This window comes from Cherax quadricarinatus, chromosome 3 (genome assembly GCF_038502225.1).
Source record: "Cherax quadricarinatus isolate ZL_2023a chromosome 3, ASM3850222v1, whole genome shotgun sequence".
Lineage (NCBI taxonomy): Eukaryota > Metazoa > Arthropoda > Malacostraca > Decapoda > Parastacidae > Cherax > Cherax quadricarinatus.
This window is the reverse complement of record NC_091294.1, coordinates 38,208,474-38,232,314: the sequence shown is the minus strand read 5'-3', so window position 1 is coordinate 38,232,314 and position 23,841 is coordinate 38,208,474. Positions and strand designations below refer to the sequence as shown.

Sequence of the window (23,841 nt, the reverse complement as noted above, 5' to 3'; positions counted from 1 at the left end):
GCTCGCGAAATCGTAAAAATACAATTGTAAACAGGAATAGGCATGATTTGAACCCGTGGCAAGATAGTCCCAAAACTAACAGTCCGGTGCTCTAACCACTGCACCATGCCATCCTAATAAGACTCATCCAACTGGATATATTGATATAAACACTATGAAAGTTAACATATACCCCACTTTGACCACTGATGGATTTTCTTCAGACGACTATAACATCAACATGGCTATAGTAAGCTCTCGCTCAGATACCCTGTTCACCTTACACTTACGAACTCATCTGTCACTTCCCTCTATTCACCTAAAAGTCCCTAAAGCACCTAATACTTCCACATACCCAACACTTCCCAACTCACCTAACTAAACTGTCAGTCCTCTGCTTCCCTACCACTTACATACTCACCTAACACCTACATCTAACATCCCTACTCATCTAACATACTCCCATTTACCACAACTCCACCTGTGGCACTCGCCGAGTATGTTACAATTTATTCGTCGTTCATCATAAACTCATTGGCATGCTCTCACGACCAGCAAATTGGCAGTTCAGAATGGAGCAGTTCTAGAGCCAAGTATAGTCAGCTATACCATGAGAGCTGCCTACCCAGACGAAGTGAGGGAATGTTAACCACTCGGTTGTGGACCACACTCTCACTCAGGCTGGTCTGGTGCACTCATATTCTCTCTTGTCTATTCTGAATTGTAAAACCTGCTGTTGTGAGTGGCTCTTTGTTCTCGCTTATTATTGTTATACTACTAATTTAACTCTATAAACACTGTATATATCATGATGAAGGATATATACGGGTAAAGAAAAAACTACCCCTTTTGTTTTCACCTTGATTTATGGCCAGGTACAACAGGCCTTCGAATTGCTACCTGCGTTTGTAATACCACCTACTTGCCTTTTCCTTACTGACCTGACCGGGCTGAACCACCTAGGTAGGGGCTTGGCCCTCGGGGTGACCAGCTCGGAGGCGTCATAGACGAAGGGCTGACAGAAGTCCACGAAGGCTTCTCGCAGGGGAGAGAAAGTAATATCGCTGACGGCCCAGTCAGCTTCCTCGTGTATCACCATACCTGCCGGTGGCCGTGAAGCAGGAGCCAACACCACATAAACACCCAAAGCCAATATATAATGAATCCGTAATGCAGTACCAAAATGATCCAGTACTTACAACTTTCCTAAATCCCTTTCCTTCCAGTATACCTGGAACTATAGCCGAGACCAGACACACTCTGTTCCCTTGTCGGAGTTCATAGATTCGAACCTACAGCATTTCTCCCTTCCACTACCCTCCCTCCCTCCCAGTATCTCTCACCGGTGCTATAAACGCAAAGCCACTTACCAATCATACCAGTCCAGACACCGTTCTTGTCCTGCCGACCCCACTGGTGATCATCAGGAGCCACGAAGCGGTAGGTGAAGTTCATGGACTCTGCCAACACATCCAGCAAAAAGACTTCGAGCCCCCGGTACCTGCAGCACCAGGTCATCTTAGTTCACCTCAGGAGAGAAATAATCATTCTAGGCGAGGAAAGTCTAGTGCACAAGAGTCAAAGAAGGCTTTTATTGAGGAAATGATTTTAGAGTATGTCAACAGGCTGGTTATGTCAGCTGGCTGGTTGTGTCAGCAGGCTGGTTATGTCAGCTAGATGCTTATGTCAACTGACTGGTTATGTCAACTGGATGGTTGAGTCAGCTGGATGGTTATGTCAACTGGCTAGTTATGTCAGATGGATGGTTATGTCAGCTGGCTAGTTATGTCAGCAGGCTGGTTATATCAGCAGGCTGGTTATGTCAGCTGAATGGTCATGTCAGCTGGTTGGTTATGTAAGATGGCTAGTTATGTCAAATAGATGGTTATGTCAACTGGATGGCCATGTCAGCTGGTTGGCTATGTCAGCTGGATGGTTATGTCTGCTGGCTGGTTATGTCAACTAGATGGTAACGTCAGCTGGACGATTATGTCAGCTGCATGGTCATGTCAGCTGGCTGGTTATGTCTGCTGGCTGGTTATATCAGTTGGCTGGTTATCTCTGGTAGCTGGTCATGTCTGCTGGTTGGTTATGTCTGATGGCTGGTTATGTCTGATGGCTGGTTATGTCTGATGGCTGGTTATGTCTGACAGCTGGTTATGTTAGTTGGCTGGTTATGTCTGCTGGCTGGTTACATCATTTAGCTGGTTATGTCTGATTGTTGGTTACGTCTTCTGGCAGGTTAGGTCAGCTGGCTGATTATGTCTGATGGCTGGTTATGTATGCTGCGAGGTTAGGTCTACTGGCTGGTCATGTCTGCTGCTTGGTTATGTCTGCTGGCTGGCTATGTCGGCTGGCTGGTTATGTCAGCTGGCTGGTTATGTCTGATGGCTGGTTATGTCTGATGGCTGGTTATGTCTGCTGGCTGGTTATGTCTGATGGCTGGTTATGTCTGATGGCTGGTCATGTCTGATGGCTGGTTATGTCTGATGACTGGCTATGTCTGCTGGCTGCTTATGTCTGATGGCCGGTTATGTCTGATAGCTGGTTATGTCTGCTGGTTATGTCTGCTGGTTATGTCTGCTGGCTGGTTATGTCTGCTGGTTATGTCTGCTGGTTATGTCTGCTGGTTATGTCTGCTGGCTGGTTATGTCAGCTGGCTGATTATGACTGATGACTGGTTATGTCAGCTGGCTGATTATGACTGATGACTGGTTATGTCTACTAGCTGGTTATGTCAGCTGGCTGATTTTGTCTGATGGCTGGTTATGTCTACTAGCTGGTTATGTCAGCTAGCTGATTTTGTCTGATGGCTGGTTATGTCAGCTGGCTGATTTTGTCTGATGGCTGGTTATGTCAGCTGGCTGATTTTGTCTGATGGCTGGTTATGTCAGCTGGCTGATTATGACTGATGACTGGTTATGTCAGCTGGCTGATTTTGTCTGATGGCTGGTTATGTCAGCTGGCTGATTTTGTCTGATGGCTGGTTATGTCTGCTGGCTGGTTATGTCTGGCTGGTTATGTCTGCTGGTTGGTTATGTCTGATGGCTGGTTATGTCTGCTGGCTGCTTATATGTCTGATGTATGGTTATGTCTGCTGGCTGGTTATGTCTGGCTGGTTATGTCAGCTGGCTGGTTATGTCTGATGGCTGGTTATGTCTGCTGGCTGCTTATGTCTGATGTCTGGTTATGTCTGCTGGCTGGTTATGTCCGCTGGCTGGTTATGTCGGCTGCCTGGTTATGTCAGCTGGCTGGTTATGTCTGATGGCTGGTTATGTCTGCTGGCTGCTTATGTCTGATGTCTGGTTATGTCTGCTGGCTGGTTATGTCGGCTGGCTGGTTATGTCGGCTGCCTGGTTATGTCAGCTGGCTGGTTATGTCTGATGGCTGGTTATGTCAGCTGGTTGGTTATGTCTGATGGCTGGTTATGTCTGCTGGTTGGTTATGTCTGATGCCTGGTTATGTCTGCTGGTTGGTTATGTCTGATGGCTGGTTATGTCAGCTGGCTGGTTATGTCTGATGGCTGGTTATGTCTGCTGGCTGGTTATGTCTGCTGGCTGGTTATGTCGGCTGCCTGGTTATGTCAGCTGGCTGGTTATGTCTGATGGCTGGTTATGTCAGCTGGCTGCTTATGTCTGATGTCTGGTTATGTCTCATGGCTGTTTATGTCTGATGGCTGGTTATGTCTCATGGCTGTTTATGTCTGATGGCTGGTTATGTCTGATGGCTGTTTATGTCTGATGGCTGGTTACGTCTGATGGCAGGTTATGTCTGCTGGCTGGTTGTGTCTGACGGCTGGTTATGTCTGCTGCCTGGTTATGTCTGATGGCTGGTTATGTCGGCTGGCTGGTTACGTCAGCTGGCTGGTTATGTCTGCTGGCTGCTTATGTCTGATGGCTGGTTACGTCTGATGGCTGTTTATGTCTGATGGCTGGTTACGTCCGATGGCAGGTTATGTCTGCTGGCTGGTTATGTCTGATGGCTGGTTATGTCTGCTGGCTGGTTATGTCTGATGGCTGGTTATGTCTGATAGCTAGTTATGTCTGCTGGCTGCTTATGTCTGATGGCTGGTTATGTCTGCTGGCTGGTTATGTCGGCTGGCTGATTATGTCTGCTGGTTGGTTATGTCTGATGGCTGGGTATGTCTGCTGGCTGGTTATGTCTGATGGCTGGTTATGTCTGCCGGCTGGTTATGTCTGATGGCTAGTTATGTCTGCTGGCTGGTTATGTCTGATGGCTGGTTATGTCTGCTGGCTGATTATGTCTGATGGCTGGTTATGTCTGCTGGCTGGTTATGTCAGCTGGCTGATTATGTCTGCTGGCTGGTTATGTCTAATGGCTGGTTATGTCTGCTGGCTGGTTATGTCAGCTGGCTGATTATGTCTGCTGGTTGGTTATGTCTGATGGCTGGTTATGTCTGCTGGCTGGTTATGTCAGCTGGCTGATTATGTCTGCTGGCTGGTTATGTCTGATGGCTGGTTATGTCAGCTGGCTGGTTATGTCTGCTGGCTGGTTATGTCAGCTGGCTGATTATGTCTGCTGGCTGGTTATGTCTGATGGCTGGTTATGTCAGCTGGCTGGTTATGTCTGCTGGCTGGTTATGTCAGATGGCTGATTATGTCTGCTGGCTGGTTATGTCTGATGGCTGGTTTTGTCAGCTGGCTGGTTATGTCTGCTGGCTGCTTATGTCTGATGGCTGGTTATGTCTGCTGGCTGGTTATGTCTGCTGGCTGGTTATGTCTGCTGGCTGCTTATGTCTGATGGCTGGTTATGTCTGCTGGCTGCTTATGTCTGATGGCTGGTTATGTCTGCTGGCTGGTTATGTCAGCTGGCTGATTATGTCTGCTGGCTGGTTATGTCTGATGGCTGGTTATGTCTGCTGGCTGGTTATGTCAGCTGGCTGATTATGTCTGCTGGCTGGTTATGTCTGATGGCTGGTTATGTCAGCTGGCTGGTTATGTCAGCTGGCTGGTTATGTCTGCTGGCTGCTTATGTCTGATGGCTGGTTATGTCTGCTGGCTGGTTATGTCTGCTGGCTGGTTATGTCAGCTGGCTGATTATGTTTGCTAGCTGGTTATGTCTGCTGGCTGGTTATGTCTGCTGGCTGATTATGTCTGATGGCTGGTTATGTCAGCTGGCTGGTTATGTCTGCTGGCTGCTTATGTCTGCTGGCTGCTTATGTCTGATGGCTGGTTATGTCTGCTGGCTGGTTATGTCTGATGGCTGGTTATGTCTGCTGGCTGCTTATGTCTGCTGACTGCTTATGTCTGCTGACTGCTTATGTCTGATGGCTGGTTATGTCTGCTGGCTGGTTATGTCAGCTGGCTGGTTATGTCTGCTGGCTGCTTATGTCTGCTGACTGCTTATGTCTGCTGACTGCTTATGTCTGATGGCTGGTTATGTCTGATGGCTGGTTATGTCTGCTGGCTGGTTATGTCAGCTAGATGGTTATGTCAGCTAGATGGTTATGTCAGCTAGATGGTTATGTCAGCTAGATGGTTATGTCAGCTAGATGGTTATGTCAGCTAGATGGTTATGTCAGCTAGATGGTTATATCAGCTAGATGGTTATGTCAGCTAGATGGTTATATCAGCTAGATGGTTATGTCAGCTAGATGGTTATATCAGCTAGATGGTTATGTCAGCTAGATGGTTATGTCAGCTAGATGGTTATGTCAGCTAGATGGTTATGTCAGCTAGATGGTTATGTCAGCTAGATGGTTATGTCAGCTAGATGGTTATGTCAGCTAGATGGTTATGTCAGCTAGATGGTTATGTCAGCTAGATGGTTATGTCAGCTAGATGGTTATGTCAGCTAGATGGTTATGTCAGCTAGATGGTTATATCAGCTAGATGGTTATGTCAGCTAGATGGTTATATCAGCTAGATGGTTATGTCAGCTAGATGGTTATATCAGCTAGATGGTTATGTCAGCTAGATGGTTATGTCAGCTAGATGGTTATGTCAGCTAGATGGTTATGTCAGCTAGATGGTTATGTCAGCTAGATGGTTATGTCAGCTAGATGGTTATGTCAGCTAGATGGTTATGTCAGCTAGATGGTTATGTCAGCTAGATGGTTATGTCAGCTAGATGGTTATGTCAGCTAGATGGTTATGTCAGCTAGATGGTTATAACAGGTAGTTCTATAGCAGCCTGCTGGTTGGTCAGATTAGTAATAGGAATCTGGCTAGTTGGCTACAACAGTACCATGGATCCGGCTAGTTGGTCACAACAGTACCATGGATCCGGCTAGTTGGCCACAACAGTACCATGGATCCGGCTAGTTGGTCACAACAGTGCCATGGATCCGGCTAGTTGGTCACAACAGTACCATGGATCCGGCTAGTTGGTCACAACAGTACCATGGATCCGGCTAGTTGGTCACAAGAGTACCATGGATCCGGCTAGTTGGTCACAACAGTACCATGGATCCGGCTAGTTGGTCACAACAGTACCATGGATCCGGCTAGTTGGTCACAACAGTGCCATGGATCCGGCTAGTTGGTCACAACAGTACCGTGGATCCGGCTAGTTGGTCACAACAGTACCATGGTTCCGGCTAGTTGGTCACAACAGTACCATGGATCTTCCTAGTTGGTCACAACAGTAGTATGGATCTAGCTAGTTGGTCACAACAATAGTATGGATCTAGCTAGTTGGTCACAACAATAGTATGGATCTGGCTAGTAGGCCACAAAAGCAGTATGGATCTGGCTAGTTGGTCACAACAGTACCATGGATCTTCCTAGTTGGTCACAACAATAGTATGGATCTAGCTAGTTGGTCACAACAATAGTATGGATCTAGCTAGTTGGTCACAACAATATTATGGATCTGGCTAGTTGGTCACAACAGCACCATGGATCTCCCTAGTTGGTCACAACAATAGTATGGATCTAGCTAGTTGGCCACAACAATAGTATGGATCTAGCTAGTTGGTCACAACAATATTATGGATCTGGCTAGTTGGTCACAACAGCACCATGGATCTCCCTAGTTGGTCACAACAATAGTATGGATCTAGCTAGTTGGCCACAACAACAGTATGGATCTGGCTAGTTGGTCACAACAACAGTTTGGATCTGGCTAGTTTGTCACAACAGTTGTATGGTTCTGGCTAGTTGGTCACAACAGTAGTATGCAGCTGAAATATGGTGACCACACCAATAGAAACTTCAATAAAGAAAACTGAAAATGTGCAGCATAGAGAAATAGCAGAACTAAGAAATGTAAATAAAGATTGAAAGCAGTAAATTCGCTGTCTGTCTGGAAGAGGGAAACAGAGAAGACGTGATAATCGCAGAGTTTATAAAAGTTAGAAGATATATCCGGTAAAAATTTCCTGGAACTATTAAACCTTTAAATTGTGAAGAAGAAGAAGAAGAAGAAGAAGAAGAAGAAGAAGAAGAAGAAGAAGAAGAAGAAGAAGAAGAAGAAGAAGAAGAAGAAGAAGAAGAAGAAGAAGAAGAAGAAGAAAACGGCTATTTCAATATACTTGACAAGTCTTGCAAAAAAATAATAGCGAGTATAATACTTAATTGTGTAGAGACCTTCTCAGTCCTTCTCAGCACACTGACACTCCTCAGCACACTGACACTCCTCAGCACACTGACACTCCTCAGCACACTGACACTCCTCAGCACACTGACTCTTCTCAGCACACTGACACTCCTCAGCACACTGACTCTTCTCAGCACACTGACACTCCTCAGCACACTGACACTCCTCAGCACACTGACTCTTCTCAGCACACTGACACTCCTCAGCACACTGACTCTTCTCAGCACACTGACACTCCTCAGCACACTGACTCTTCTCAGCACACTGACACTCCTCAGCACACTGACTCTTCTCAGCACACTGACACTCCTCAGCACACTGACACTCCTCAGCACACTGACACTCCTCAGCACACTGACACTCCTCAGCACACTGACACTCCTCAGCACACTATCACTCCTCAGCACACTGACACTCCTCAGCACACTGACACTCCTCAGCACACTGACACTCCTCAGCACACTGACACTCCTCAGCACACTGACACTCCTCAGCACACTGACACTCCTCAGCACACTGACACTCCTCAGCACACTGACACTCCTCAGCACACTGATACTCCTCAGCACACTGACACTACTCAGCACACTATCACTCCTCAGCACACTGACACTCCTCAGCACACTGACACTCCTCAGCACACTGACACTCCTCAGCACACTGACACTCCTCAGCACACTAACACTTCTCAGCACACTGACACTCCTCAGCACGCTAACACTCCTCAGCACACTGACACTTCTCAGCACACTGACACTCCTCAGCACACTGACACTCCTCAGCACATTTGCACTCCTCAGTACCCTGACACTCCTCAGCACACTGACACTTCTCAGCACACTGACACTCCTCAGCACACTGACACTTCTCAGCACACTGACACTTCTCAGCACACTGACACTCCTCAGCACACCGACACTCCTCAGCTCACTGACTCTCCTCAGCACACTGACACTCCTCAGCACACTAACACTCCTCAGCACACTAACACTTCTCAGCACACTAACACTTCTCGTCACACTATCACTCCTCAGCACACTATCACTCCTCAGCACACTAACACTCCTCAGCACACTATCACTCCTCAGCACACTAACACTCCTCAGCACACTAACACTCCTCAGCACACTATCACTCCTCAGCACACTAACACTCCTCAGCACACTAACACTCCTCAGCACACTAACACTCCTCAGCACACTATCACTCCTCAGCACACTATCACTCCTCAGCACACTGACACTCCTCAGCACACTATCACTCCTTAGAACACTATCACTCCTCAGCACACTATCACTCCTCAGCACACTGACACTTCTCAGCACACTATCATTCCTCAGCACACTAACACTCCTCAGCACGCTAACCCTCCTCAGCACACCATCACTCCTCAGCACACTATCACTCCTCAGTACACTATCACTCCTCAGCACACTATCACTCCTCAGCACACTGACACTTCTCAGCACACTATCATTCCTCAGCACACTAACACTCCTCAGCACGCTAACCCTCCTCAGCACACTGACACTCCTCAGCACACTGACACTCCTCAGCACACCATCACTCCTTAGCACACTATCACTCCTCAGCACACTATCACTCCTCAGCACACTATCACTCCTCAGCACACTATCACTCCTCAGCACACTATCACTCCTCAGCACACTATCACTCCTCAGCACACTGACACTCCTCAGCACACTGACACTCCTCAGCACACTAACACTTCTCAGCACACTGACACTCCTCAGCACACTGACACTCATCAGCACACTGACACTCCTCAGCACACTAACACTTCTCAGCACACTAACACTCCTCAGCACACTATCACTCCTCAGCACACTATCACTCCTCAGCACACTATCACTCCTCAGCACACTATCACTCCTCAGCACACTATCACTCCTCAGCACACTATCACTCCTCAGCACACTATCACCCCTCAGCACACTATCACCCCTCAGCACACTATCACTCCTCAGCACACTATCACTCCTCAGCACACTATCACTCCTCAGCACACTATCACTCCTCAGCACACTATCACTCCTCAGCACACTATCACTCCTCAGCACACTATCACTCCTCAGCACACTATCACCCCTCAGCACACTATCACCCCTCAGCACACTATCACTCCTCAGCACACTATCACTCCTCAGCACACTATCACTCCTCATCACACTAACACTCCTCAGCACGCTATCACTCCTCAGCACACTATCACCCCTCAGTACACTATCACCCCTCAGCACGCTATCACTCCTCAGCACACTATCACTCCTCAGCACACTATCACCCCTCAGCACGCTATCACTCCTCAGCACACTATCACCCCTCAGCACGCTATCACTCCTCAGCACACTATCACTCCTCAGCACACTATCACTCTTCAGCACACTATCACTCCTCAGCACACTATCACCCCTCAGCACGCTATCACTCCTCAGCACACTATCACTCCTCAGCACACTATCACCCCTCAGCACGCTATCACTCCTCAGCACACTATCACCCCTCAGCACGCTATCACTCCTCAGCACACTATCACTCTTCAGCACACTATCACTCCTCAGCACACTATCACCCCTCAGCACGCTATCACTCCTCAGCACACTATCACCCCTCAGCACGCTATCACTCCTCAGCACACTATCACTCCTCAGCACACTATCACCCCTCAGCACGCTATCACTCCTCAGCACACTATCACTCCTCAGCACACTATCACCCCTCAGCACGCTATCACTCCTCAGCACGCTATCACTCCTCAGCACACTATCACCCCTCAGCACGCTATCACTCCTCAGCACACTATCACTCTTCAGCACACTATCACTCCTCAGCACACTATCACCCCTCAGCACGCTATCACTCCTCAGCACACTATCACCCCTCAGCACGCTATCACTCCTCAGCACACTATCACTCCTCAGCACACTATCACTCCTCAGTACACTATCACTCCTCAGTACACTATCACTCTTCAGCACACTATCACTCTTCAGCACACTATCACTCCTCAGCACACTATCACTCCTCAGTACACGATCACTCCTCAGTACACTATCACTCCTCAGTACACTATCACTCTTCAGCACACTATCACTCTTCAGCACACTATCACTCCTCAGCACACTATCACTCCTCAGCACACTATCACTCTTCAGCACACTATCGCCCCTCAGCACACTATCACTCCTCAGTACACTATCACTCTTCAGCACACTATCACTCCTCAGCACACTATCGCCCCTCAGCACACTATCACTCCTCAGCACACTATCACTCCTCAGTACACTATCACCCCTCAGTACACTATCACCCCTCAGTACACTATCACCCCTCAGCACACTATCACTCCTCAGCACACTATCACTCCTCCGCACACTATCACCCCTCAGCACGCTATCACTCCTCAGCACACTATCACTCCTCAGCACACTATCGCCCCTCAGCACACTATCACCCCTCAGTACACTATCACTCCTCAGTACACTATCACCCCTCAGTACACTATCACCCCTCAGTACACTATCACCCCTCAGCACACTATCACTCCTCAGCACACTATCACTCCTCAGCACACTATCACTCCTCAGCACACTGACACTCCTCAGCACACTGACACTCCTCAGCACACTAACACTCCTCAGCACACCGACACCCATCAACACTAAGACTCGTCACACACACATACTTGCCGGGTCCAGAGAGTGATGTGTGAGCGTCGATGATGAAGGGAGAGTATGGGAGAGCTGCCACCGAGAATGTGTACCCTCGTAAGTTGTTCATCCTGTCGCTGAGGAAGAAGTTCGACTCCTGCCTGCCCCTGCCACGCCCCACCAGGACATACAAACACAAGAGACATCAGGAAGATAACATCAGGAAGATAACATCAGGAAAATAAGATTAGGAAGATAACTTCAGGAAGATAGCATCAGGAAAATAGCATCAGGAAAATAGCATCAGGAAAATAGCATCAGGAAAATAGCATCAGGAAAATAACATCAGGAAAATAGCATCAGGAAAATAACATCAGGAAAATAACATCAGGAAGATAACATCATGAAGATAACATCATGAAGATAACATCATGAAGATAACATCATGAAGATAACATCATGAAGATAACATCATGAAGATAACATCAGGAAGATAACATCAGGAAGATTACATTATGAAGATAACATCTGGAAGATAACATCAGGAAGATAACATCGGGAAGATAACATCAGGAAGATAACATCAGGAAGATAACATCAGGAAGATAACATCAGGAAGATAACATCAGGAAGATAACATCAGGAAGATAACATCAGGAAGATAACATCAGGAAGATAACATCATGAAGATAACATCAGGAAGATAACATCAGGAAGATAACATCATGAAGATAACATCATGAAGATAACATCAGGAAGATAACATCAGGAAGATAACATCATGAAGATAACATCAGGAAGATAACATCAGGAAGATTACATTATGAAGATAACATCTGGAAGATAACATCAGGAAGATAACATCGGGAAGATAACATCAGGAAGATAACATCAGGAAGATAGCATCAGGAAGATAACATCAGGAAGATAACATCAGGAAGATAACATCAGGAAGATAACATCAGGAAGATAACATCAGGAAGATAACATCATGAAGATAACATCAGGAAGATAACATCAGGAAGATAACATCATGAAGATAACATCATGAAGATAACATCAGGAAGATAACATCATGAAGATAACATCATGAAGATAACATCAGGAAGATAACATCAGGAAGATAACATCAGGAAGATAACATCAGGAAGATAACATCAGGAAGATAACATCAGGAAGATAACATCAGGAAGATAACATCAGGAAGATAACATCAGGAAGATTACATTATGAAGATAACATCTGGAAGATAACATCAGGAAGATAACATCGGGAAGATAACATCAGGAAGATAACATCAGGAAGATAGCATCAGGAAGATAACATCAGGAAGATAACATCAGGAAGATAACATCAGGAAGATAACATCAGGAAGATAACATCAGGAAGATAACATCATGAAGATAACATCAGGAAGATAACATCAGGAAGATAACATCATGAAGATAACATCATGAAGATAACATCAGGAAGATAACATCATGAAGATAACATCATGAAGATAACATCAGGAAGATAACATCAGGAAGATAACATCAGGAAGATAACATCAGGAAGATAACATCAGGAAGATAACATCAGGAAGATAACATCAGGAAGATAACATCAGGAAGATAACATCATGAAGATAACATCATGAAGATAACATCATGAAGATAACATCATGAAGATAACATCATGAAGATAACATCAGGAAGATAACATCATGAAGATAACATCATGAAGATAACATCAGGAAGATAACATCATGAAGATAACATCAGGAAGATAACATCATGAAGATAACATCAGGAAGATAACATCAGGAAGATAACATCATGAAGATAACATCAGGAAGATAACATCAGGAAGATAACATCAGGAAGATAACATCAGGAAGATAACATCATGAAGATAACATCAGGAAGATAACATCAGGAAGATAACATCAGGAAGATAACATCATGAAGATAACATCGTGAAGATAACATCGTGAAGATAACATCGTGAAGATAACATCGTGAAGATAACATCATGAAGATAACATCAGGAAGATAACATCAGGAAGATAACATCAGGAAGATAACATCAGGAAGATAACATCAGGAAGATAACATCAGGAAGATAACATCATGAAGATAACATCATGAAGATAACATCATGAAGATAACATCATGAAGATAACATCATGAAGATAACATCAGGAAGATAACATCAGGAAGATAACATCAGGAAGATAACATCAGGAAGATAACATCATGAAGATAACATCATGAAGATAACATCATGAAGATAACATCATGAAGATAACATCATGAAGATAACATCATGAAGATAACATCATGAAGATAACATCATGAAGATAACATCAGGAAGATAACATCATGAAGATAACATCATGAAGATAACATCAGGATGATAACATCGTGAAGATAACATCGTGAAGATAACATCGTGAAGATAACATCATGAAGATAACATCAGGAAGATAACATCAGGAAGATAACATCGTGAAGATAACATCGTGAAGATAACATCAGGAAGATAACATCATGAAGATAACATCAGGAAGATAACATCAGGAAGATAACATCAGGAAGATAACATTAGGAAGATAACATCAGGAAGATAACATCAGGAAGATAACATCAGGAAGATAACATCATGAAGATAACATCAGGAAGATAACATCAGGAAGATAACATCGTGAAGATAACATCATGAAGATAACATCAGGAAGATAACATCAGGAAGATAACATCATGAAGATAACATCAGGAAGATAACATCAGGAAGATAACATCAGGAAGATAACATTAGGAAGATAACATCAGGAAGATAACATCAGGAAGATAACATCAGGAAGATAACATCAGGAAAATAACATCAGGAAGATAACATCAGGAAGATAACATCAGGAAGATAACATCAGGAAGATAACATCAGAAAGATAACATCAGGAAGATAACATCAGGAAGATAACATCAGGAAGATAACATCAGGAAGATAACATCATGAAGATAACATCATGAAGATAACATCAGAAAGATAACATCAGGAAGATAACATCAGGAAGATAACATCAGGAAGATAACATCAGGAAGATAACATCAGGAAGATAACATCAGGAAGATAACATCAGGAAGATAACATCAGGAAGATAACATCATGAAGATAACATCATGAAGATAACATCATGAAGATAACATCAGGAAGATAACATCAGGAAGATAACATCAGGAAGATAACATCATGAAGATAACATCATGAAGATAACATCATGAAGATAACATCAGGAAGATAACATCATGAAGATAACATCATGAAGATAACATCAGAAAGATAACATCAGGAAGATAACATCAGGAAGATAACATCAGGAAGATAACATCAGGAAGATAACATCAGGAAGATAACATCAGGAAGATAACATCAGGAAGATAACATCAGGAAGATAACATCAGGAAGATAACATCAGGAAGATAACCAGGACTGAAGTTACATGACATTTCCTGATTAGAACTACAGATTAACTATGAATTAAACAGATGGGGGATGAACAATTCCTACATTCTTTGAACGTTCGTTTCTATTTTTTTTTTTTTTTGTCTCTTCTCTTTTTTGACATTTACAAGGTTTAACTGGTTGGTATTGTCCCAGCAGTGGAAAGTGGCGACGAAACTGTTGGTGCTGTGTTCACATCTTGCTAGCGCTGCTATATGTTTTCTTCCCCACGACTTAGTGTTTTATGCACTCTGCTGATTATTAATAATCCCATCAATTTCCGAGACTGGTTGGTTTCCATGGGTTTATCCGGGGGTTTAACCCAGCGGCGTTACTCGTCTGATTGATTTTTTTCTTTCATAAGAAGTCAATTACTCAGCATTGTTCTTTGTTTACATTTGCTCTTCCAATAGTTAAGTTATTTGCATATAAATTTGTTCAGAAGGAAACAAGGATATGTAATAGGAACATAAGAACTTAAGAAAGAAGGAACACTGGCCCATGCGAGGCAGGTAATGATACACTTAAAATGTACATATAAAATGCATAAAAATAATTGATATCGGAAGCAAATTAAGGATGTGGGGGGCAGTAACAGTCTGGTTGATCAGGCCGTGATCCACAGCGAGGCTTGGTCATGGACCGGCCCGCGGAGGCGTTGGCCCCAGGAACACCCTCCAGGTATACTCCAGGTATACTCCAGGTATACTCCAGGTATACTCCAGATAGGTAGGTTGGTTACTCTGCCTTCCCTGGCGGTGTCTCGGCTTCAAATATTTACTCGTAATATACCTCTAATAAAAGTATTTATTTACATTCACTTTTAATGCAAAGATGCACAACACAGTTGCAATAAATGCTAGGAATACATAACGAATAAGATGGTTAAGTTTAATCGTAATTATGTGAGTGTAGCTCTTTCAATGAGCGAGGTTCGACCCCTAGGCCAAGCGTGTGTTGATCCTGCACTCTCTCACTCTACTCTGTGACTGATCGCCTCATTTCTACCTCTCCGCTGCTTCTCCTAGAAGACACTGTCAGCAAGTAATCGTTTTCATTCCCACTTCATCCACTATTTAGTAACTTCTGTATTCGACTGAAAACCCTAGCAGACCAGGTGATTTTTTTTTTCGGCAAAAAACTCAACTATTGCCCATGTCGTGCGGTGTCACGTAGCTCGGTTGGTAGCACACTCAGCTCGCGCATTAAAGCCGGTGGTTCGATCCTCGGTACGGGTGGAAACATTAGGACGTGTTCCCCCAAGACACCTGTTGTTCTTGTTCACCTAACACTAAAACTGTCAGTATTACGTACAGTTAATTTAATAATATCACTCCGCTCTGGTAGTTACAACAGACTGGACGACATATTGCAGATGAAGTCTGCAAACTCCACTGTCTAGGGCACCAACAAGCTTCTTTGAAAGTCATCATATCCTTCCCACCGAGACTTGAGTGGCAGAGTGCACGAACACCACACGCCAAGCCTCAGGTAGAGTGCACGAGCACCACACGCCAAGCATCAGGTAGAGTGCACGAGCACCACACGCCAAGCCTCAGGTAGAATGCACGAGCACCACACGCCAAGCCTCAGGTAGGGTGCACGAGCACCACACGCCAAGCCTCAGGTAGAGTGCACGAGCACCACACGCCAAGCCTCAGGTAGAGTGCACGAGCACCACACGCCAAGCCTCAGGTAGAGTGCACGAGCACCACACGCCAAGCCTCAGGTAGAATGCACGAGCACCACACGCCAAGCCTCAGGTAGAATGCACGAGCACCACACGCCAAGCCTCAGGTAGGGTGCACGAGCACCACACGCCAAGCCTCAGGTAGAGTGCACGAGCACCACACGCCAAGCCTCAGGTAGAGTGCACGAGCACCACACGCCAAGCCTCAGGTAGAGTGCACGAGCACCACACGCCAAGCCTCAGGTAGAGTGCACGAGCACCACACGCCAAGCCTCAGGTAGAATGCACGAGCACCACACGCCAAGCCTCAGGTAGAGTGCACGAGCACCACACGCCAAGCCTCAGGTAGAGTGCACGAGCACCACACGCCAAGCCTCAGGTAGGGTGCACGAACAGCTTTCAACCCCGATAATTCCTTGAAAAATTTAAATTGTATTACGATAATTTTTTGATAATTGATAATATTCCGGTGAGAAGCAACCTTAATGACCGTCAATAAACCAACAGCAATATACACTATCAAAAATAAAGTTAAATTATTTCAACGCATTAAACTCGTTATTTAAAAGGGAGGTTTTGACACATAGTTGAGGACGTAATTTTTTGTTTGTAATTTAAGCTATTTCTCTCATCTTCATTCTTCTTTCCATCCCAATGTCTAATTTCGATATTTTTTTAATCAGAATGGGTGATTTATTTTCAGAAAGCCCACCATACATCTTCCTTGCTCTTCACGACAAATAAATAAATAAAAGAAATCCCTTAAGGTCTTAGTTGTTACAAAATTGGATGACAGGGGAAGCAAGAAAATCCCATTCACGCCTATTGTATGCTGACCTGAAGCCAGTAGAGGGTACCCAGGTATCCAGGAGCTCCAAGGATTGTCTGGAGTCTCCGGAGAAGAGTCTGCTTGTGTACACAGACCACTCACCGTCTCTCTTCCTGGCGGCGCCCACCACCTGCACCCCGAACCTGCAACACACACAACACAATGCCCAAAAAAGCAGGTAATGTGTTCGACTGGTTTGAGAATGCCTAACAAGGTGAAAACAGATGATGTGAAGGATGAATCGTCAAGGAGAAAGTCGGTAAAGAATAAAATATGTATATTCTGGTTCAGTTCCTGGACTTATAATACTCCTAATAAATATGAATGATCTACCGGAAAGAGTTTGTCCTCCGTCTCTGAGTTCACAGATTATGCAGAGTTGACTCACGAAATCGTAATGACACGATTGCAAACAAACCATACCCCGGCCGGGATTGAACCCGCGGTCAGAGAGTCTCAAAACTCCAGCCCGTCGCGTTAGCCACTAGACCAGCTAGCCACAATAAGATTCGTCCAACTAGGTATATTTCTACACCATAGGAAGGTTAGCACAGGCACCACTGTGACCACAAATGCAAGTTTTTACAGACGAATCTCCAGCTAGTGTGGCCGTGACGAACTCTAGTTCAAGTCCCTTCACTGCCGTCAACATGACTCACGAAATCGTAATGACACGATTGCAAACAAACCATACCCCGGCCGGGATTGAACCCGCGGTCAGAGAGTCTCAAAACTCCAGCCCATCGCGTTAGCCACTAGACCAGCTAGCCACAATAAGATTCGTCCAACTAGGTATATTTCTAACCTTCCTATGGTGTAGAAATATACCTAGTTGGACGAATCTTATTGTGGCTAGCTGGTCTAGTGGCTAACGCGACGGGCTGGAGTTTTGAGACTCTCTGACCGCGGGCTCAATCCCGGCCGGGGTATGGTTTGGTATGCAGAGTTAATGAGGAAGATACGAGATGATTGCAAGACACTACACTGGGTCGTGACTTACTTCAAGAATGGTCAATCAGATAACAAAGTCATATTCTAGCATGTACAGTGTCTCGATGATAAAGCCGGATACAATTTATTATCTGGTAGGGAAACAACTACAGGAGGTAGACAGAGAACGCCTGGAGATAAACATCATATAGAATCTCCTGAGGTACACATAAACCTCAAAACATCAGAAGCAAACATAATGTTGACTTAAAGTAAGTTCTGCCTTCAGATACTTCAAGAAATATTTAAAATAAGACATTTTTTATTATTAAATACACAGGAAAAAGGAGAGCCTTCAATGATAATAGGGCGCCTGTGGAATGTGATTCATACAGACTTGTGCCCAGGAAGGACAGGAATATATTGTCTAAACATAGACATTATAAACACATCGAGCAGCTCTCAGCTACTGTATATAAGTGACTATCTTTCGACAGTTGCACAAAATACCCGGAACTCACTACGTGAAGATGGCTCCTCTTCGATGCTAGACACAACACCTGCGAGACCAATATTCTGGCAGATAGCCGTCGCCGCCAAGTTACGTATGTAAAGAACCTTAAAAAAAATTGCCGTTTTTTTCCACTAGACAGGTTTTGAAAAATATAAATAAGAGATATGAGAGGAAAATACTTTTACAAGCTTCCGGTGTCGGTAGGAGTACATGCACAAATCTAAAGAAACGACGACAAGAACTTAAAAAAAAAACCAACGGATTTACAAAGCAAAAAAGTCATAAAAAATCATTGAACATAAATATCTTGCTGAACAGCCTTGAACAGGCATCCGAATATAAGCCATGAAAACGAAAGGCCGGGGAAAAAAAATAGAAAATATAGCCAATATTCTTCCTCTGTCGTCCCCTCCATGACTGCAGAAGCGTCGGAGACGTAGTTGTACGCTCCCCTCCCAGGCTCTTGCACTAATGTGTATAGATACTAGTTCATGCAAAATAATAGAAGGTTTTAAGATACCATGTCGAATCTTTCTGGATTGTAAAAGATAATTTAGTTCCATATTATGCCATAGATCATATTTGTAGACAGCCTGTACTGTCTGCACAGACAGCCCATGCTGTCTGCCAGCTTAGTTCATATTTCGCTCTATGCTGGTGCTGCCACCTAGGCCTTGCCACTTCAGTATGCCCAGACTTGCCTCACTCTCACTCACAGCGGCCTAGCAACAACACACAAGGCCTCCCAGCTCTCTCTCGTGGGCATGGCCCTCCCGGGCCATGGGCACAAACACACAAGCCTGTGTAACCCACAACGACTTAACAATAAACAAAGAAGCCTCCGAAGAAGACGTATCATTTATCCACCGCATACAGCACCTACCAAAACAAGCCGTTATAAATGGTGACAGCGGTGCTTGCAGCAGTTGTGTTTGCCTGGAGAGAGGGAGGAAGAGGTATGAAGTCATCTTCACTTCATCACCCTACACAAGAAGCATCCGTCTCTCAACGAGTTATCCTGATGTCGTGTCTGCACGTTTGAGCATCCAGACACAGGTACAAGCAGGATCCAGCCGAAATTTGTCGAAAGTCTTCGAGAATTGTGAGTGGCGTCACAGTGACCCCACGCTACAGCGTCCCACAGCGTCCCACGCTACAGTGTCCCACGCTGTTTCTCAAGTCACGTGTTCAGCGTCACTTGTATGTTGCTGTTGTTGTTCAGCTCAGCACAGCTGTTTCAGCAAGCCAGAGGTGAGTTTTGTGGTGATTTCTGCGTCCAGTGTGAGCTTCTCCACGTGTTTGTGGGTGGAGGAGGAAGAGGAGGAGGAATGGTTAGATGCTCGCCCTGCCATACACTCACCCACGCTCCTCGCCACCACACTACCATACACTCACCACTGCCCACTCCCTCTGCTGTGTTTTCTGCTGTTTTTCGTGTGATTCATTGCCAGAGCTGTGTATCCGAGTGCCCAAGGCCACTCGAAGCTGCGTGGATCAGCATGCCACGTAGATCACACCACGTGGATCGACACCACGTTGGGTGTGGCCGATGTCACGTAGACCTACAAAGCCACGTGAGTTACCAGATGTCCCAGGCCACATGCTGTGGTCTGCTGCCCGCATCACATTGACGTCACCTCACGATGTCTCCCTGACGTCACCTCGAGATGTCTGCTGACGTCACCTCGCGACATCACGCCTGACATCACATGATGTCACATCGAGTGTTCTAGTAATTATTTCAGTATTGTCGAGAAGATTGAGAGAAGATATATGTCGTGTGTTAATTAATTCCTCTCAGTCAGTGTTCTCACATTTTAGTATGTCTTAGTCAGTTTTATGCGCAGAAAAGCATCATTTGCTAGTTAAGCCATGTTGTACCGTATGTACAGCGGTGTGTTTGTAAGTTTTCCGTGTGTCCAGTGAGGTCTGTGGTCAGACCCTTGAGTTGCACCACTGTGCTAAGTCACCCGCATGACCAGTGTTTGACAGCTGATTTCTCAGCCCTGAGCGTATGAGCCCCCTTGTACAGAAAGCTTTTATGCTCGTCGCTCGTGTTGTTCTGCAGAATCGTACCTGCTACGATTCCCATCGAGATTTGTTTCACTTCACCTCCAGACCGTCAGAGTGCAGTTATATGTAGAGAAACAAGTCTGGGGACGCTTAGGCTAACCTCTGCTATAACTCCAACTGTCGAGAGATGATACTCGTCAAGCCGCAGCCAGCCCTGTCGGCAGGCGCTGTGTCAGCCTCGTGTCACAAGCTTCAGTGAGCAGCCTGCACAAAGAAGATGTCACTTTGACTGCTAGCTCTCTCACTGCAGTCTGGTGTATGATGTTACGACTCCCAGATGTTTCGCCCAGTTGTCTCTGCCATGACTCGCTCCACAACTCGCTCCACGCTCGCCGGCAGTGACAGCCCAGCGACAGTACCAGTCGAGAAGTGTCCTCCTGAGTCGCTTGCCAGAAGTCCTGCCCAGTTGCCGAGTTTTGTCGACGCCTCACTCGAGGGCACCAGCATGTCGTGCCCCAGGTTGAGTGAAAACCTGCAGCGACTCCCACGATGTCTACTTCACCATTCCAGAGGAGACCGTACCCTGTTACGTCACAGCTCAGCCGCAGCGATGTCTCCCGTGTTGCAGTATCTGTCCAGACGCAGGAAGTCATGCAGTGATGCCCATCGACGCTCATTGCCTTTGACCACGATGTTTAGCACACCCCATGTTTTTTCTTCCCTCCCTGTAGGAAGTTTTTTTTCCATGTCCATATGTATATATATGTTTTTATTTTGTGTTCTGTGCCCTGTTCCTATGAGAGAGAGAGACCGAGTTTCTTTTACTACCAGTATTGTCGCGTCGGGACGACGCGCGGTAGGTGGCCGAGCGTATGTAGACAGCCTGTACTGTCTGCACAGACAGCCCAGGCTGTCTGCCAGCTTAGTTCATATTTCGTGCTATGCTGGTGCTGCCACCTAGGCCTTGCCACTTCAGTATGCCCAGACTTGCCTCGCCCTCACTCTCACAGCGGCCTGGCATCAACACACAAGGCCTCCCAGCTCTCTCTCGTGGGCATGGCCCTGCCTGGGCCATGGGCACAAACACACAAGCCTGTGTAACCCAACACTAGTTATCAATAAAGTAAGAAGCCTCCGAAGACGTATATCATTTAACCACCCGCTACCAGAATACCAAACAATCCCGTTATATATTTAATCATTAAATAATACTTAATCATTAAGTCATATTTAATCGTGAGATGAAAACGAAAATAATATTAAATAGTAATGATCACTGGAATCCACTCGAGATCACGGACTTGTTTTTTGGGTTATGAGGTCACACTAGACTATAGGGATGCAGGTCACCTGAGGTCACGATGCAGAAGGATGGAGGAGAGCTCGCGGGTATCGTCGTCGTCGACGCCCTGCCCGGGCATGAGCAGCAAAAAGGTGTACGCGTGTCCTGCCCATGCACCTGCGTCCCCCGTCAGCACCTGCTGCCACGCCTCGCCCCGCGCCACTGCCACCATCAACACGCCTCTACACACAGTAGCGTCGCTGACTGGAGGGGCGACCTGATGGTAACGTGCACCTTATAACCCTATACTCTACGCAGCATTATGCCTACCCACTTATTTCATATACCTCCCGCTAGGGGGGAATTTCTGGCCTAGCTCCTAAAATGCCCACCAGATGCCAGGCACCTAGGTCTACCCTCCCTGCCTGCCTATTTCTAATGAATTCAACTTGGACCAATGTAAATATAGACAAGATGTATGAAAGCACTGGTTTAAGAATACAGCTGTAGATGAGTGGAACAAACTCTCTTTCAGTGTCTTTGAAGGGAAAATTCCTCATTGTCCTACTGAAGTCTAGTATGACTTTGTAAATGGTCCAAGTCGGACCGAAACGTCGTCGTAAGCTCCTCTCTTCTGTGTGCGGGTTATTTATGTATCTTTCCAGTCACGGTATTGTCCCTTTTTTTGTTACTAATGAAGTCTCCCAGCTCAGGCTGACAGATTTCAGCATTGTGTAATTAATGTGTTCACTCCCGTAACATGACAGATCATCTTTCTTACAAGCTGAAGGGCTATGTAATTAAACCGTGGCCTGGTAGGCAACCTCTCGCCTCGCACACAGTCTGCACCTTCACTCAACAGCTGATGCTGAGGTCACTTCGCAGCAGCCCCCGACGGGTGGAAATGTTAGGCATATTTCCTTACACCTGCTTCCCTTGTTCACCTAGCAGTAAGCAGATACTTGGGCATTAGGTGAGTGGTGTGAGTCTCATCCTGGAGAGAGAATTCAAAAACATTCAATGGAAATAAGCCATTCGGATGACATCCTGAATTTATTGGGTTATTCTTAGTTACTAACCCTCCTGGTGACAGGTAACCCATACTAACTTTGTATCGTTATAAAACAGGAGGAGTTTGAGGTTAGGCCATCTACTTGGTTCATTAGTGGTTTTAGTGCCTTACTTTCTCCAGATGTAATAAAAATCACGTTTTTAAGGATGAGTTCTTTGAGTTTTTTGACTTATGATTATTAATCCACCTAGATTGAAATCGTGGATGCGCTACTGGTTATTATTTATTTAATGTACTGCTTTAAAATGAATCAAGTAAGTTTAGATATATATCATGTACATTTTGTACATGATATATATTATCATGTTTATTATGAGCACCGAATCTGTCTTATGAGAGAAGTTATGGCGAAGGTGTCGATAAACTGCGTCAAATATTCGCTACAGAAGTGGAATAATTTAGATACCCCTTTATAAAGTTACATTTTCTGCATAATGCAATAACAGAAAATGTTTACTTGTTCAAGCTATAACTTATAAAAATATAATAATGTCACCCAATGGCGTAGAGGGTTAATAAGTTTATTTTCGGTATGGGTATACATAAGTACAATTATCATTCTCAATATCATAAGTGTAAATTATCTAGGATAACCCAAAAAAAGTCAGACAGAAGGCCTTATTAACACAGAAGGGATTTAATTTCACTAGGTTCCATTGGATCTTGGCACCAGGTTACAACCCACAACAGTCGTATACCAGGTCTCCGTTTACTGCTTGGTAACATGGGAAGCAGATGTTGAAGAAGAAGACATTCATCCGGTCATTAACCCCGAAATATTTATTTCTGATAAGAACATAAGAACATAAAAAGAAGGA

At 45.2% G+C, this 23,841-nt stretch overlaps 1 protein-coding gene across 1 annotated transcript in view; it reads right to left on the bottom strand.

Moving 5' to 3' along the window:
- Positions 1-22,215, bottom strand: part of LOC128706508 (glutamate receptor ionotropic, delta-1-like) — a 44,014-nt gene extending 21,799 nt beyond the window's left edge. The window contains exons 1-5 of the mRNA XM_053801398.2: positions 22,020-22,215; positions 17,221-17,355; positions 11,246-11,371; positions 1,350-1,480; positions 921-1,080 (exon numbers count right to left, since the gene is read on the bottom strand). Coding sequence (XP_053657373.2) covers positions 921-1,080; positions 1,350-1,480; positions 11,246-11,371; positions 17,221-17,355; positions 22,020-22,183 — 716 coding nt within the window. The 5' untranslated portion in view covers positions 22,184-22,215. The remainder of the gene's footprint in view (positions 1-920; positions 1,081-1,349; positions 1,481-11,245; positions 11,372-17,220; positions 17,356-22,019) is intronic.
- Between the last annotated feature and the right edge of the window lie 1,626 nt (positions 22,216-23,841).